Raw genomic sequence first — 15,818 nt, forward strand, 5'->3', positions numbered from 1 at the left:
TGACTTGTTTCAGTTAAGTTCAGTAAAAGTAGATTTATTGTTATTTTTTGGAAGGTGTGCATCCTGGTAGGTTTCACGTAAAACTAACAATTCAGAAAAAGAACTATATACTCAATCAAATCTGGTGGTGGACTGAGGCCAACTTGCCATGGGAGATCCTACCAGGAGTAAGAATCTCTGGAAAACATAGTTCTCAGAATCATAGCAGATTCAAGAGAGGGGTGATACATGGTGGATATTTGACATACTGACTAATTATTAAATTCATAATGAAAACTATATTTTGTTTCTTTTATTCTGCAAGTTTGCCGAATGTAAATCCTCACATTTACATTTGACTTTGCAGTTGTGGTACTTGAATTTTCTCTGTGAGGCAGAATAAAGCCTATTTCAACTCTATTCTATCCTATTTTTCTTGTATTTCATGTTTCAATCCTCATAAAAAGTATTTGTAGTTTTTTTTATGTTATTAATTACGATATGAAGACGGTTTTGAAATATTCTACTATCCAATACTCTGCTTTTTCATGGTTGTCATGATTGGTAAAACTGCCAAAAGTAACATTTAAAATACCAGATTATGATTATCCATCATTTACTAAAGCAGAGAAAAAGGACCCAAAAGGGTGTAAGTGTTGATTTAGCAAAATAGGAGTAGAAGAGTTAATTCGTCAATTAAAACTGTTTACATATTTTTAAATAGTTGTTACGGTTTGGTTTCACCTATACAGGGACAACATATCCTGGTATTTTTCCAGTCAGAAGTTTACATACACTGATCGTGGAGATGAATTTTGGAAGAAAAAAAAAATTAAGACAAGCAATTTGGTGAAAAGCTGTGAATTCATTGTGGGGGTTTGCCGCTCTAGACAGGGTCAAAACTTATACAGGCTAAACCTCTCCACATGTTCAACTACATTTTTTAACCAATGGTGCTGGTTCTAGGTGTGTTTGGAAACTAAATGAAAAATATCACTGAAGAAAGTTTAGCATCTATCCACCACAAAACTCCCCCCTTAGTTCAAGGTTCACCTCATGTAGCTTTAGAGGATTTGTAGCACTGGTTTGGCTGTTAGAGAGTCTGTTGTTCTGCGGTTGCCACTGATTTCCAAACAAAATCCAACCATTTTGTGCTTGTCAGCAATTTTGTCAAATAAAAGAGAAAGTTTAGACAATTACTGGCATTATTCAAAAAAGAAAAAAGCCACTTCCAAACTGACTGATTTAACCTAAGTCTAGATCGGTCTGTTAGTACAAACAGACCGTGGTTTGTGTGAAAAAAAAAAAAAAAAAAAAAAAAAAAAAAAACAATCGGCAGTGCAAATGTTGGCTCTACTGATTACACGCCAACAGGTATTGCTGATAGCAACCTCTGCATTTTTACTGTGCTGCAGGCCGGCCTGTACCCTGCATGGATTTCTGTTGCTGCTTGCAGCCGGCTGATGATCAGCAGCCTTTATATCCACCAAATAATGGATCAATGTTTATAACCGTAAAACCAAAAGCTACTAACTGGATATTTCTGCCATCACAATTAAAAATCATGTTCTTCTTATTTTGGTTACCTAACTTGTACTTGTCTGGTACAACGCTATACTGTTCTGCTGTTTTTAATGATGAAAATCAATATTTTGGTAAAAATCCCCGCCGGCACAGTTAACCGCAAACACCCCTCAACCCACCAAAACACCTACTGCAAAGATTAGCCCAAGTTCTGGGGAAACCCTGAGTTCTATAAAATGAACTATGGGGGAGAGGCAAAATCAAAGCATCTAGTTTTTTAGTTTAAAGATGGAGACGACAAGGTGGAGCAGAATGAGCAGGTTCCAGTGAAAAAACCTGCAGAGTCTTATCAGAGCAATATATTGAGAGCAAAGTTTGGTTTTGGTTCTGTTTTGTGGAGAAAGTCTTTGCAGTTTTTGTTAATTTGTGTAACAAAATATGTTTAAAATATTACATTATTCTGCAAATGAACTTGTTTTTATTTTTCAATTGTTATCTGACTAGGCCTTATGTATTAATAATTGCAGTTTGTTTTCTTTTTCCTTTGCTGTACTAACTTAACTTTAAATTGAGCTTTGTTCCATTTTAATCAGTATTGTCTAAAGTCAGCTGTCACCTGAATCTCCCCACTTTGGGACGGTACAGCTATTTCTATTGTGTTAAAACTGTGCCAGAATGATATGAAAAAGGTAGTATTTATCATACCTTAATTTAAACTAGATGTGTACCTTATTTGATAAATGTGTCATTATCATTATATTATGATTTGTCGACTAAAAAAACCCTAGTTTAACATTGTCCCTGCAGTACACTAGTAGGATCTGTTTTATATAAATAGAATAAAATCTATTCTATTCTAAAAAAAGAAAAACTCCAGAATGTAATGTACAGGTGTAACTTGATACTTTTTGTGACTATTTTCACTACAGATGCATTTGCACTGCATTTGCAAGTCCACCAGAAAGGGCTGAACTTTTAACATTTTGATCCTAGAACTTTTTTAGTTGAAGATTTAGCCTTGTTATTCAGAGTGAAATATTCACCGATTTAGCTTTTTTTTCATTTCTATTACTCATAGAATTAGCTTAAGTAATTATGTTAAGAATCAGCAGAATTTGTACATTTTTAACAATTACACGATTAATTGTCTGAACAATCATTAGTTTATAAGAGCCATAGTTAGGACATGTACAGGTGACAGGACAAATATTAGTATAATCTGTAGAGAGATGGCTGCCTTCAGAGTTGGTAAAAAACAAAAACAACAACTATATTTTAACTAAGAGAGTTGTAGGATAAGAAAGGCGTGACTTCTACCAGCGTAATGACTTTTACTGACCGTTTTGACTTTTACTGAGCTGCGGTGGTCAGTGGCTTATTGAGATAAGGGGGAGGTTTCCTGTTCGGCTCCCTAGTTAACCAGGAAGTATGATGTCTACGCTGACCAGTCAGTCTGTTGATTAAGATAACAGAGAGGCTCGGTGTTTTTGTTTATTAACTAACAATGAAAGGATGTCATGCTTGTTGAAAGCGACGGTTTTGCTGTTAGATGTATGAAATGATAAGATAATGCCCTGCACGAATTTGCTGACTGCAAGTCAGCAAAGATCGATATTGTCCCCCTTCCTGCAGTGCCACACGTGTTTGACACAACTCCTCCCCTCCTTAACAGATCTCGTGAAACTTGGGGTCGTGATCAGTAAGAGAGTGAGCGGCTGCACTATTAAGACGCTTTATGTTGTCCCGCCAAACTGAATTAATCTTTATATCAGGATTAAAGATTAAGGATCCTCTATTTCACCGTATAGAGATGCGGGACGGAGGTTTTTTCACGTAGGATTCGTATTCAGCAGAGCTTACGTAGAGTCTTGCGGTTTAGCGGCTGAGCGGTTGAAGGAGACGGTGGTGGAGTAGGTTCGCTATCCAGCCCATAGACCGTCAAACCGCTGCCCGCGTAGTTCCTCATGGTTTCAGATGTTAGAAGTCTGGTCAGTGAAGTTGCATGGAGGTCCCGATCGGTCTGCCTGGTTGTTTTTTCTTATACTGAGAAGGGGTGTGGTTAACGTTGAAGGGGGGAGGTATTGGCTGTTGTGAGGAGGGCGGGTCTAAAAAGCTACCACTTTCTTGATCCTCAAAACATCTCTCCAGTTGCAACAGTTGCAGAACAGCGTTGACATCCGGTCTGCTATCATCTTGTCACGCCATGCGTCAAGCAGAAAAATAACCGGAGTTGTTTTATCTTGAGCCTGTCTCGGAGTTGCGCGGAAGAAACCATCGACCGGTAAACCCCGTTTTTGATTGTCATGTTGGTGAGAAGATCCTATTTGTTGAATCTGTGTCAGTTTCGAATTCCTAGAGTGGGGGAGGGGGCCGGAAATGGGGGAGGGGTACGGCTTCCTGGAGTGGGGGAGGGGACCGGAAATGGGGGAGGGGTATGGATTCCGTAAGTGGGGGAGGGGACCGGAAATGGGGAGGGGTATGGATTCCGGAAGTGGGGGAGGGGACCGGAAGTGGGGGAGGGGACCGGAAATGGGGAGGGGCCGGAAATCAAAGGGGGACCGGAAGTGGGGGAGGGGACCGGATGTTAGCCTCGTGAGACCATCCTGATCTCGCGAGCTTTCAAGGTTTCACTCGCAGATCAGTCTGGCTACCCTCCGTTAAAGAAAATTTGGAGCCGTTCACCAAACGAACGTCCAATCAGCGTTGGCTTTGAGGCGGCTTGAGGTGTGACGCAACGGGAAGCGCGTCAGTTCAGTCTTAACAGCATGGCGGCTTCAGCCGATGAAACTAGCGTTAGCGTGGCTATCGAGCAAGTTTTATCGGAATTACAGAGTATTTCTTTGCTGAGCTAACGAGCCTTTACCTGCAGCAGCAAGAGCAGCTTGGCTTGTGGTTGTGTTTTCGTCGTCGCTCTGTTACGTGCGACGACGAATCTGATTGGTTCATTTGGCCCGTCTATCACCAACATAGGCCAATCAGCTAACCAGTATTTTCGCCCCTTCCCAAAATTACTTCAACGGAAGGTTTCCAGATGGATATGCGGAGCAAATCTATCTGGCGGAGTCAGGTAAACCGGAAGTGGGGGAGGGGACCGGAAATGGGGAGGGGCCGGAAATCAAAGGGGGACCGGAAATGATTAGGGTCATAAATCATCCGTCAATTAAAAAGTGACAGAAGGTATATCCTTAAGTCTCTCTCTTCTCATAACTCCTACTTAACTTCTCATAACTCCTCATTAATCCCCACTTTAAAAAAACTTGTACCATCCCTAAAAGTTAGCTAAAGGTGATCCTCTTTGTGCTTAATTTGTGGTCTCAGTGATGGATGCAATTAAATTTTTTGACTATTAAATTACAATTGTTTATGTGTTCTACATCTCTTTTAAAATATCTTATAGTCTGTTGATTCTCTGCAGGTTACATAAAACTGGTGAAACAAGGGAAATATTATAAACTGATATATGTTTGACTGTTACATGTCTTGTCAAATGCGACTTTATAACACTCTGCCACTGATACGATAGCGTTTGTGATAGCGAAAACGCCCAGAAAGGATCAGAGGGAACGAGAACATTAAATGGATCAAGCAGGTGTGGAAAAGTAGGTGGAAAAAATGGAAAGTAGAGCACTGATGGATTAATGACCGAGAAGTATCAACGATAAATAGATTTTAGCACCATGGACACAATCCACAGATCTCAGCTGGTCTTAATCAGCATGACACACTCCAGCTGCTGTGCAGGATGCCTCCTCCTCCTCTTCCTCGTTTTTTTCACACATACGCTACAACGCAACACCACCAGCCCCAATGAAGCCTCCTGACAGACAGCTCTCAAACTAAATATCAAACTCACACTGACACGCCAGATTCATGTGTGCTGTATTACTGTGATTTACATGAAAGGAGAGGAGAGGAAAGAGCACGCAGAGAGCGGGAGAGGAAGTAAACAAAGGTAACACTCACCTGCTGTTTTTGCGAGGGAGTGGTAAGTCCTGCTGGCAGCAACAACAAAAAGAAAAAGAAAAAGAGATCAGGTACACAAAACAGATTCATATGAACATTTAGAGATAGGCCTGCATTTTAAAACAACATAATCAGTGGAAGTGTTTTTTTTTTTTTTTGGGTGTGGGGGGGGGGTACATCCAGTAGAACTTATTTGTACAGTACCAACTTACAGTATGTCTTGTTAAGACACTTTACCAGCCAAACAGGTTTAATTCATATTCAGCTATTTAGAAATAATTTAAATGCTGATTTTTATTTATGAAAAAATGAAAATGGTTTAAACAAAGATCCATAGGGTATGAATACTTTTTAAGGTACAAGAGATCTTTCACTTCTGAAGTAGTTTTGGAAGAGCATTGTGTGCAGAAATGTAATAGGAGTGAATTAGAGTTTGGGGGTCCATGTTTCTCAGTCTGAAGGTTTTCTTGCAATGAAAAGCGCTGGTTGAAAGTAGCCAAACAAATGCAACCATCTTGGTGCATAAATTGTGCATGTGGAGAAGAAATAATGGTCACAGGAGTTGTTTAAATCAAAAAAGTTGCTGAGTATGTCACAGGTTTGAAACAAAGAGCGTGCCACATCGTCACGTTTTAAGCCGGCCATTCTGTGGTGAAGTCTCAAAAAATGATGTGGGATCGTACTCTCTAAGCTCTCAGAACATCTACCTTCTCACAGTCCCAAGTGTCCTGACCAAACTGGAGAGCAGGTTCTGTTCAACAACTGCATGCTTAGTATGGGGGATTGCAGGACGTCAGTGCGACAGGCTTTGTTACCTTAAACAGATGACCTTTTTTCATCCAATTTGAATAATAAATTGACATTGATTGTATTATTGAGTCACTAGGATTATACTAGAATGTACGGCACTTTGAGTCTATTAGTTTGACTGGATTTAATTGAACTGACTTTCACTTGTTAAGTGCATCGAGACCATATTTGTGAATTAACTAAATTGAACTGAATTTGCCAGGAATTGATTGCAGAATGCCCTCATCTCTCTGACCACTTTTTAAAAGAGTTTAGGACTTGAGGCGGGGGGGGGGGGGGGGGGTAGATCTTGTTGTAGATGTTTCTGAAAAGTGTTCTTTGTTTTTGTCTTGTTTTTTGTATATTTGAAATTATCTTGGAGGTCAGGACTCTCTTGTAAAAAGAGGTTTGTAATCTCAGTGAGAGTTTTCTAGTTAAATAAAACTGCAGAAAAAATAAAATTAAGACTTCATTTATATTAAAAATACTGGCAACTTGGTAAATTAAAGAGCAACTTTAACGTGTCTCAACATGGAGTGTGTGTGTGTTTGACGGATGGGGGTGGGGTGGGGGAATGTGCTTTCAATAAAAAATTTGATCAATGTTATATTCACAGTGATACAATGAGTGTAACTACCAACTTTTGAAGTATTTTTTGTGCTCTTCGGCGTTTTTCAATTGCTTCCATTGAACACAAAAATCAAACAAGAAGTACAACATAAAAGAATCACAGACCAATTGAGCCCCTCCACTGTATAAGTCTAATTTTGGTCACCTAAGCTCTCTCAGCTGCAGCACCGAGCACGGCACTTAAGAAATCAAAGACCTTCCAGGCCTGCTGCGCTGTCGATGTGAAATCGTGATTGAACTGTTCGCAGACTGATGTAAATTGCTTCACAGTGACCCTAATCACGAAGAACAAGTCTGACAGCTTGTCCTGATTACTTCAACAGCCGTGTGACAGTGACACAGTTTGTGTGGGCATGCAGATTTGTGCTGTTTGCATTTGTCTATGCGTTTCTGACAGCCTTACCACACCCACCACCCCCTATCTCTTAAGTGCAGATGACTGCAAACTCTCATAGCACCAAATAAAAACGGTGCAAGCAGTGCCAGACCCGCCTGGCTCTGTGAGCCAGAGATGGAGGGTGGGGGCACAGTGGGCGCACACGAGAAGGGAGTGGAGAGTGTAAAAAGGTTAGTGGGGGTGGTGATTTCACACCAACAGCTTTATCATTGAGCGTGACTTTCTGTTGAGCGTTAGTGTGCTGTCAGCTACCTGGTGAACACAGTTGATGTGACTAGCTCAGCCTTCACATTAGGAAAAACATGGCTGGAAAAAAAATAAGTGTGGACCAGCTATGGTAGCATAAAAAAGACCTGCAAAGAATTACGTTTGTCTTTCTCACATATTGTCACATTACGTCCACAAACATCCATGTAATTTATTTGGTTTTACAGTATGTGACAGCCCAACACAAATAAACACAGGACTAGGAAGTAGAAGGGAAAGGACACATGGTTTCAAACATTTTTCCAAAGTGTGGCTTGTTTCTGGAACTTTGACTAAGCCGTTCTAACACAGAAATAATGCTTTGATGTAATACATTTCTGTATAGCTCTGGCTGTAAGTATAGGGTTGTTGTCCTGCTAGATGTACATTGTTAGTTTTCCTCAAGACATTTAACAAGCTCCAGACTTTATGGGTGAAGTCAAAAGTGTAACTTTTCACCAATGAGTGTTTTCTTGCCAAGGATGTAGCCATCATCTCAAAAGTGAGGGAGACATATTTTTTAAAAGCCTGTTTGAGTGATCTATCATGCTCTCGCACCTCTTCAATGGCTAAGGAACCACATAATCACCAACAGCAACAATAAAGCACCGGGCAATCAACTTTAGATCTTTAAATTAACAAATTCTAAAGTTTTAGCTCCCAACCTCTGGTTGAGTTGAGTTGACACCCTGACATCTACAAGGCAGGTAGCCAGATCATAAGGTGACAAATGAAAACACTGAACATGAGATGTTTGGTTAAAAAAAACACATTCCTGAGAGCAAATTGTTACTTATCACATGATATGGAATGGGAGTGAGAAGGTAATAGGGTTATAAGCCTCAACATTTCATTTATTGGAATGGAGATAGAATATAGAAAGAGACCCAACACTAAACACGTCCACATTTTAGTCAAATGTAACGGATGTGCAAAAATTAATCAAGATTAAGAATAATGGCATGGCATACCCCTGCTTCCTTTTAAGAATGCAAATAATGCATAAGTCAAATCATATCAGAAAATATATATATATTTTTAAAATAAACAAAGACTCAATCCCTTGCTCTGTCACTGTCTGCAGGCGCTCCCTTTCAGTGCTGCAGTCTTGTCACTGTCCTGATTCATGGCCTTATCCTTGGGCTACCGTTTACAAAACAGAATAAAATATTTTAGCGTGTGAATGAGAGTTATTCTGAAACATCAGTGAAAACTCTCTCCTGATAACTGCTTGGTTTCTCTTTGCAGATAGATAGATTTTACTCAGCAAGTTAAACCCTCTCCTTACCCGTGAAGACCCAGCATGATCATTCACTGCTGTTGGCTTTTGCTCTCCCTGCTACTGCTCTTTCTATTGTGGCAATAAAGGTTTAGTTTAAACATGTGGAAAGCCACAAGTTCTACACAGAAATGAAAGAGTGGTATGCCATCACGCCATGGCTAAATTGAGTGAATTTTGATGAATATGCCTGCTGTGAACCCACTCCCCCAGACAAAAGGTCAGAGCACTTCTGACCAGACTCTCAGTCTGCTTCTTCTTCCTGGAGCCCTCCAGGAGAGGGGAGTGTGGCTAACCAGCCACCCCTGCACGCCAACCCAGTCTGCCCACATTCTTCTTCCTGGGACAACTGGAGGAGAGGAGGTGGCCTCACAGGGCCCGAAAAACGCACAAGCCAGCACCTGAAAGAAATCCTTCTTCGCCTGGAGGACATGACCGGGCAAATCAGAGTTAAGTCTGCTGTGTTAACTCCACCGTCAAGCGCAGGAGGAAAGAATCCCTCCATGCCAAAAACAGCTTTGTTTATTTCTCCTCAGCTGTTACAGGGAAGGTGACTTGAGACGGCGAGGATCGGCCTCCTTGCCCACTTCCCAAGCTGAGAGGCTAGCCCGCTGCTGAAAGACCAATGATTTTCCCTGCTTTTCCACTGCTCCCCTCCTTGGATGGCCAAAGTGGACCGGACTCACACGAGGCACCGACAGGTTCGGCAGAGAAACCAGAGGGAAAGGTTACATGGTCATTTGGAAATATTTGTGTAATGTACACATGGTGTTTTTAAACACAAAGCGCTAACGGGCATAGCTCATGTTAGCATTCGGTACCATAGCATTGCCGATGTGATTCGAGTGGGTTTTTATGGTTATAACAAATGTTATCTCCACAGGGGTTTCATACACTGATGGTATATTAATGTTTATGTTAACCGGCTCACTCATTCTGACTAAAATAAAAGCCGAAGCTTTTAAAGTAAGCGCCGAAAATCCGCAAGCCAAAACGGTTATTAGCTTCTGGTAACTTCTGTTTCCGGACATTCAAAAATAGCTTGTTTTAACCACTGAGCTATATAATACACTGAAGTGCTGATTTTGCCGAAAAACTGAAGTCACTGGCCGCCATCTTGCTACTCCCTACTCTTACAGAATCCCATAGGATTTGGTTGCAACAACAAGCAGTTTTCTGGCTGAGTGAAAACGTTTAATAGGTAATTCTACAGTCAGTGGATGTACTAACACTATCAACTACTAGGAAATTAGGTGCTAAAATATTTTACATGTTATTCATATTAAATATATATATATGTATATATAAGTATGTATATATGTGTATATATATATATATATATATATAGATATATATATATATATATATATATATATATATATATATATATATATATATATATATATATATATATATACACATATGTAAATATATGTTTTTGTATATTGTTATTTATATATTTATAAATGTTAAACATATATATTTAAATGAATAAAATGCAAAATATTTCAGCACATGACTTTCTCAGTACTTGATATTTTTAGAACATAACATAAAACTATATGGCATTAGACATTTTAAAAGTCTTAAGTCCCCCCTGAACATGAGAAAATCCTCGTTATTCGATGCTGTAGCGCACATATTCCCTAGTTACTGGGGGGAAATAGGGAGTACCAATATGGCGGCTGGTGGCTTCAAAGTGACTCGTTCAAACAGACGGTGATTAGCACTCCAGTGTATTATATAGCTCAGTGGTTTTAACGCATAAGGCTTGTTCGTTTCGCTCCGCCATCGTTCGATAGTGCTATGAGCCTTATTCCCGCATTGATATTGAATATTAATGTTGATTTAAAGGTGTTTTAACTTTAGGAGTAACCGATTTTAGCGACTGATCGCTGCAGCGACCCCTAGCTCCCGGAGGTAGAATCACATCAATAAAATCGAGCATCCCTAAAGTAATGATCTTACTGAGCAAATCATTCTTTAAAATGTTTCCTCAAATAATGTTTTGTGTAACTCGGGATTTGCATTGTGAATGGGTTGAAACACATGCCAAATGTTGTTCTAAATTAGTTAAGCTAATTTAACTTCATTCCATGTTTTTTTTAAGTCAGATCTCCAATGAACCAGGATTCCCTGAATTATTCTGATGAGGATCAACCACTTTGTCTTTTGTGTTCTTTTCCATGTAAATAGTTGCTAAGCTTCTTTTTATCTTTTTGCTTAGTAGTTTAGTTAAGTTTCACTAGCCTACTGAGAGGATTTGTTAATCGAAATATTGTTAATTCAGATAAACAGCATGATATAGTGATGTTCTCTGGATGTTCATTTTATTTCTGTTATTAAATTCTTGAACTGGAAGAGAGGTTGTCATTTATTCTATGTGTGTACAGAGTTTACTGTTAAAAGATCGCTAGTGCTCGTATAATTCCTTTCAACTATTGTCCTGACATCAGCTTTAGAGCTGATATTCACCAGACAATACTTAACAGAGAGTTATTTATTACACATTAAATAACTTTAAACGGTGTGTAATTGCACAACAAGAGGTTTGTGTTTCTACTTGCCATGAACTGACTAGAGAGGGATGCGACACAGAGGTAACAATAATATTCTTGTTATCTAGCTTAACACGATATTATGGCATGTATTAATGAGTCGTCATTTAGCTAACATCCGCAGTAAAATTACTCAACTTACACGGTTTATTTGAAACTGGGACACTTTTCAAAGATTTCTGCCTTTGCTGGCTTTGGCTGGTTTGCCGAACATCCACACACACTCTGAAGAAATTGCTCAACTGCAGCACATCTCCCGTCTGCAATCCACGGAGTTTGTCTATGGTGTGTTTAAAGACATCTTGGAAAAACACCTTACCACATGTAAACAATGGATTAAGGTGTGTGTGTGTGTGTGTGTGTGTGTGTGTTTTGGGTGGGGCACAGATTCAAATGGTGGGGTCATGTCCCACCCATACCCTCCATCCGTTATGCCCATGCTTCATGCTCGTCTTTCAAATAGACCAGGTTTATAAACTGGTTCCCATCTGAGCTGTAGATCTCTGCAGACTTTGTGAAATTCAATACACAAACTTCAAATAAAATGCATAAAAGTTCTTCTTTGTTAATGTTGGGATCCAGCCATGAGAACAATGACTGAAGTACTTGGGGAGGGGGGAGGGTTTCCTAGAAGCTGTCATATTTCCATGATAGCCTCTAGGAAGGAGGAGTTTCGCAGCTAGAATCCCCATAACATCATGATGGTATAGAAGGATGAGCACAGACACAGCTTCTCTTCTTTTTTCCACACGACTGAGTCAGGGCAACATGTGGGTGAGTGTCTTGATCTCACTGGCCAAGTAAAAGACTGCATCTTCCAGCGTGGAACCGAAATCAGTGTGGTCTGTTGTCTGAGTAACCGCTGGCTGTCTCCAGTCAAATAAAAGACGAGCCTAAAACTGGCTCTCTGATCTATTGAAAAGAATCTGACAGAATTACAGATTCCCAAAAGGAGCCCGGGTCCCTAATCATGTCGACGATTAGTTTTAAAGCTAATCAGACCTCATCCCAAATACCTCCCAGCAAACCTTGGTTCCTAAACATACATGAACACACTGAACTGTGATATCGCTCCATCATTTTATGGGTTGCTGTTTTCAGTTTTATAATCCGTTCTTTTGCTCCATACTTTATTTATTTTTTCATTCTGAGAAGACTAGGATTCTTTTCATTTTAGTATGCAGCTTAGTTGAATATTATTAGCTTAAAGAGTTAGTCACTGAAGTAAATGTTTTGTTAATAAAGTCTTGTGTGTTCAACAAGAAATTGTCGCTGCTGTTTGAGAAGTTTTTGACTATTATATCCTGGTCATCAAGTGGTGCCCCAATTTGTGAATTTGTTTATAATTGCCTTTGGCTCTTACCAACAATAATCCATATCCAAACCAAACCTATTGTTGCAAAATAGTAACAGGAAATTTGAGAAAATACTTTGGCAAGGTGCTCTATTCTGGTGATGTCATTCAGCATCCACAAGGTTGACTCTGTGCATGCCAAGTAACGAGCAAAAACAGGAAATTCTCACCTGACATGACTGAAAAGGAAAATTAATAGGCTACCCTGTCCTTCTCCTCACCTCTAGTTCGGAAGTCAAAGGCTACACTGATGTTCAACTGCACGGCCCCCAGGGTTTACATGTTAACTGAGACAAATCTCTCTTCACAAAGACTGACTATTCAACCCATTGATCCCCCTTCACTTTGTCCTTCATTGATCTGGCTAATTGGCCCTAAGCTGTCAAAGTCAAGGAGAAGATGACTTACAAGAGCAAGAAGCTTTAAGAAAAGCCTCCATTAAGCATGTTATGCTGGAACATGCAGGCCTTGGGCAGTACTGAAAACTGTGCCAAAGTTTTTACACATGGTAATTTAGGTGTTTCCCTTTTTAAAAGAGATTGGATCTAGGTATAAAGATTTAAGTTTGGTTTTTTTTAAAACACAAAACTAGACAAACAGGCTCAGATACGTTCATCCAACCCCCACTGATATTTGGATAAATGTGTCCTAGCAGGTTGCACAGAAACCACACATTTTGTTGTGGCCATTAACAAGCTAGAGGCAAAACTCTATGGCTAAATCTTTGACTGTTTCGTATGATCAGAATTTGTAAAATGCATTTATATTAGTTGCTTCCTGGCACTGGTCCAGCTTTTCCACAGGGTTGAGGCTGTGGCTATCCCAGAAGCTTAACTAGCCTGCATTGTCCAGTCCAAAAATCACTTTCGAGCTATGTTTAGGATCATTGTCGGATTGGACGACCAAATGGTGTCCACGTTTCAACTATCCAGCATTTGATTTCAGGAGAAGTCCTAGAATTTGAAAGTAATTCTCCTTCTTTCTACCATTGCAGCCACTTTCAGCATGATGCCACCGCCATCATGATAGATATACAAATTTAAATGTATTCAAGGGATGTTTGCAGGGGCCAACATTGGGCTTTGACAATTAAAGAACACTCTTCTAGATGTCAAAGTCTTGCACAAATAAAAAAAGAAATCACTGACATTGATTGTTGTATGATCATTCGACCCTGGAAAAAGAACGGCTCAAATGCATAATAAGAAGCCCAAAATCAGCAGGATATTCATGCCCATAATTATGCACTGAAACCAGATTGAGAATAAATCCATCCTGACTGTGACCAAAAAATTAAGAGCCTGTGGATTTTTAGGAGACATCACTCAGTAGATCACACCATCACATAGTAGCTCTACCGAAAGGTTTTGTCACAGAATGCATACCTCTATAAATTACTTTCATACATTAGCATTATTAGTCAACAGTGGCGCAGGTTGGAGAGTTTGTCCTGCAACTGGTGGGTTGCTGGTTCAATCCCCTGCTTTGGACATCTCAGTTGTTGTGTCCTTGGCCAATTTGGCCGAATTGGACTTGATCAGAATCAGAAATACTTTAATAATCCTAGAGGGAAATTGCTGTTGCAGTAAAACCGCCATCACAAACTCTTTATCAAGAGCTGTACAAGGAAAAAGCCATTTACCATTTAGGTTTTGCCCCCTCAGCAGTAAAATCATCATCAGGCCATAATAATTCAGTTTGTTCCCCAAAACTGGCATCCCCAAATGCCACTCCAGTCCCCCAATTGGTCATTTAACAATGATGTAGATTAAGTGGTGGAAGAAAAGGTTATCCACTGATTAAAATTCAAAGCGTTAACATCCTGGGGCAAACACAGAATCGACACAGTTGCCTTTAGACGGTCAGACCAGCAGCTGTTTGATTTTTATGGCAGACAGAAATGTTATTATTAATGAAAATTTCTCAGGATAAAAAATCTGGTTGTGTTTACGACCTGATAGGATTTTTATCACATTTGTTAATAATAAGCAGTAACCAGAAGATTGCAATCTAAGTTTGCATGTCTGCTTTAGGATAGCATTGTGCTTATTCAGGTTGCGTTGTCTAAATTGTTGCAGCAAGGAGAGAAACTCTAACTGTATTCCAGCCATATGTTCATATGTTAACTAAGGTGAACCATGAAACAAAGTGCAAACAAACTGTTTCCATCTCTGCCTCCTCATATCAGACCATATCCTGCTCAGCTTACATAGATATAATTAACTCATTAAATGAACTGAAGCCATCCTTTACCGTGCCACTTTCCGTGTTATACTAAGAGATAACATTTATTGATCCGCTGCAGTGAGAAAAAGTATTTTCTTTTTGTCACACTTTTAATGTTTCAGATGATCAAAGAAATTTTAAAACCAGTTTAAGATAACATGAGTAAATGCAAAACAGTTGTATTAGTGGAAAAAAGCTATCCAAACCAATGTGAATGTATGTTTTAGTTATATCATGAATAGCTTTGGATTAATCACTTTTTTGGCTCCATTAAAATTAGTCAAACTGAGGCCTGATTGCTGCCTGACCTGTTGAATAAATCCATCAGAAATGACCTGCCTGACACTGTGAAGTAGGCTAAAGCGTCCCAAAAAGCAACACATCTGATCGGAAGAAATGGGAAAACAGGTGAGAAACAAAATGATCTATTAATCTGGAAAGTGCTACCAAGCAAGTCAAGGCTTTAGGACTCCAAAGAACATGTAGAGTTATTATTCACAAAGGAATAATAAAAAATAAAAAAAACATGGTCCAGCGGTGAACCTTACCAGGAGTAGACATCACACCAAATTACTCCAAGAGGGAATCAACGATAAAACCAAACAAAAACATATCAGCAGTCAAGCATAGTGGTGGTAGTGTGATGGTCGGGGGGTGCTTTGCTGCTTCAGTAGCTGGACAACTTTCTATAGTTGATGCCACCATGAATTCTGCTCTTCTAGCAAGAAAAAAAATCCTGAAGGAAAGAGAATACCTGGCCATCCGTTTATGAAAGAAAAAAGAGTTTTTCATGGAGTGTAGCAAATCCTGCGTACCAGCACTCCTTCAGCTGCTGTACGGCTCTATTTCAATAAAGTAAGGATAAGAAGGAAA

The 15,818-nt window shown here is 39.6% G+C and overlaps 1 protein-coding gene across 1 annotated transcript in view; it reads right to left on the bottom strand.

Annotated features, from left to right (window-relative positions):
* Positions 1 to 15,818, bottom strand: part of LOC105929905 (microtubule-associated serine/threonine-protein kinase 1) — a 98,043-nt gene that overhangs the window by 74,458 nt on the left and 7,767 nt on the right. Inside the window, exon 2 of the mRNA XM_012867839.3 lies at positions 5,467 to 5,495. Within this exon, the coding sequence (XP_012723293.2) occupies positions 5,467 to 5,495 (29 nt within the window). The remainder of the gene's footprint in view (positions 1 to 5,466; positions 5,496 to 15,818) is intronic.

Source organism: Fundulus heteroclitus, chromosome 16 (genome assembly GCF_011125445.2).
Source record: "Fundulus heteroclitus isolate FHET01 chromosome 16, MU-UCD_Fhet_4.1, whole genome shotgun sequence".
Taxonomy (NCBI): Eukaryota; Metazoa; Chordata; class Actinopteri; order Cyprinodontiformes; family Fundulidae; genus Fundulus; species Fundulus heteroclitus.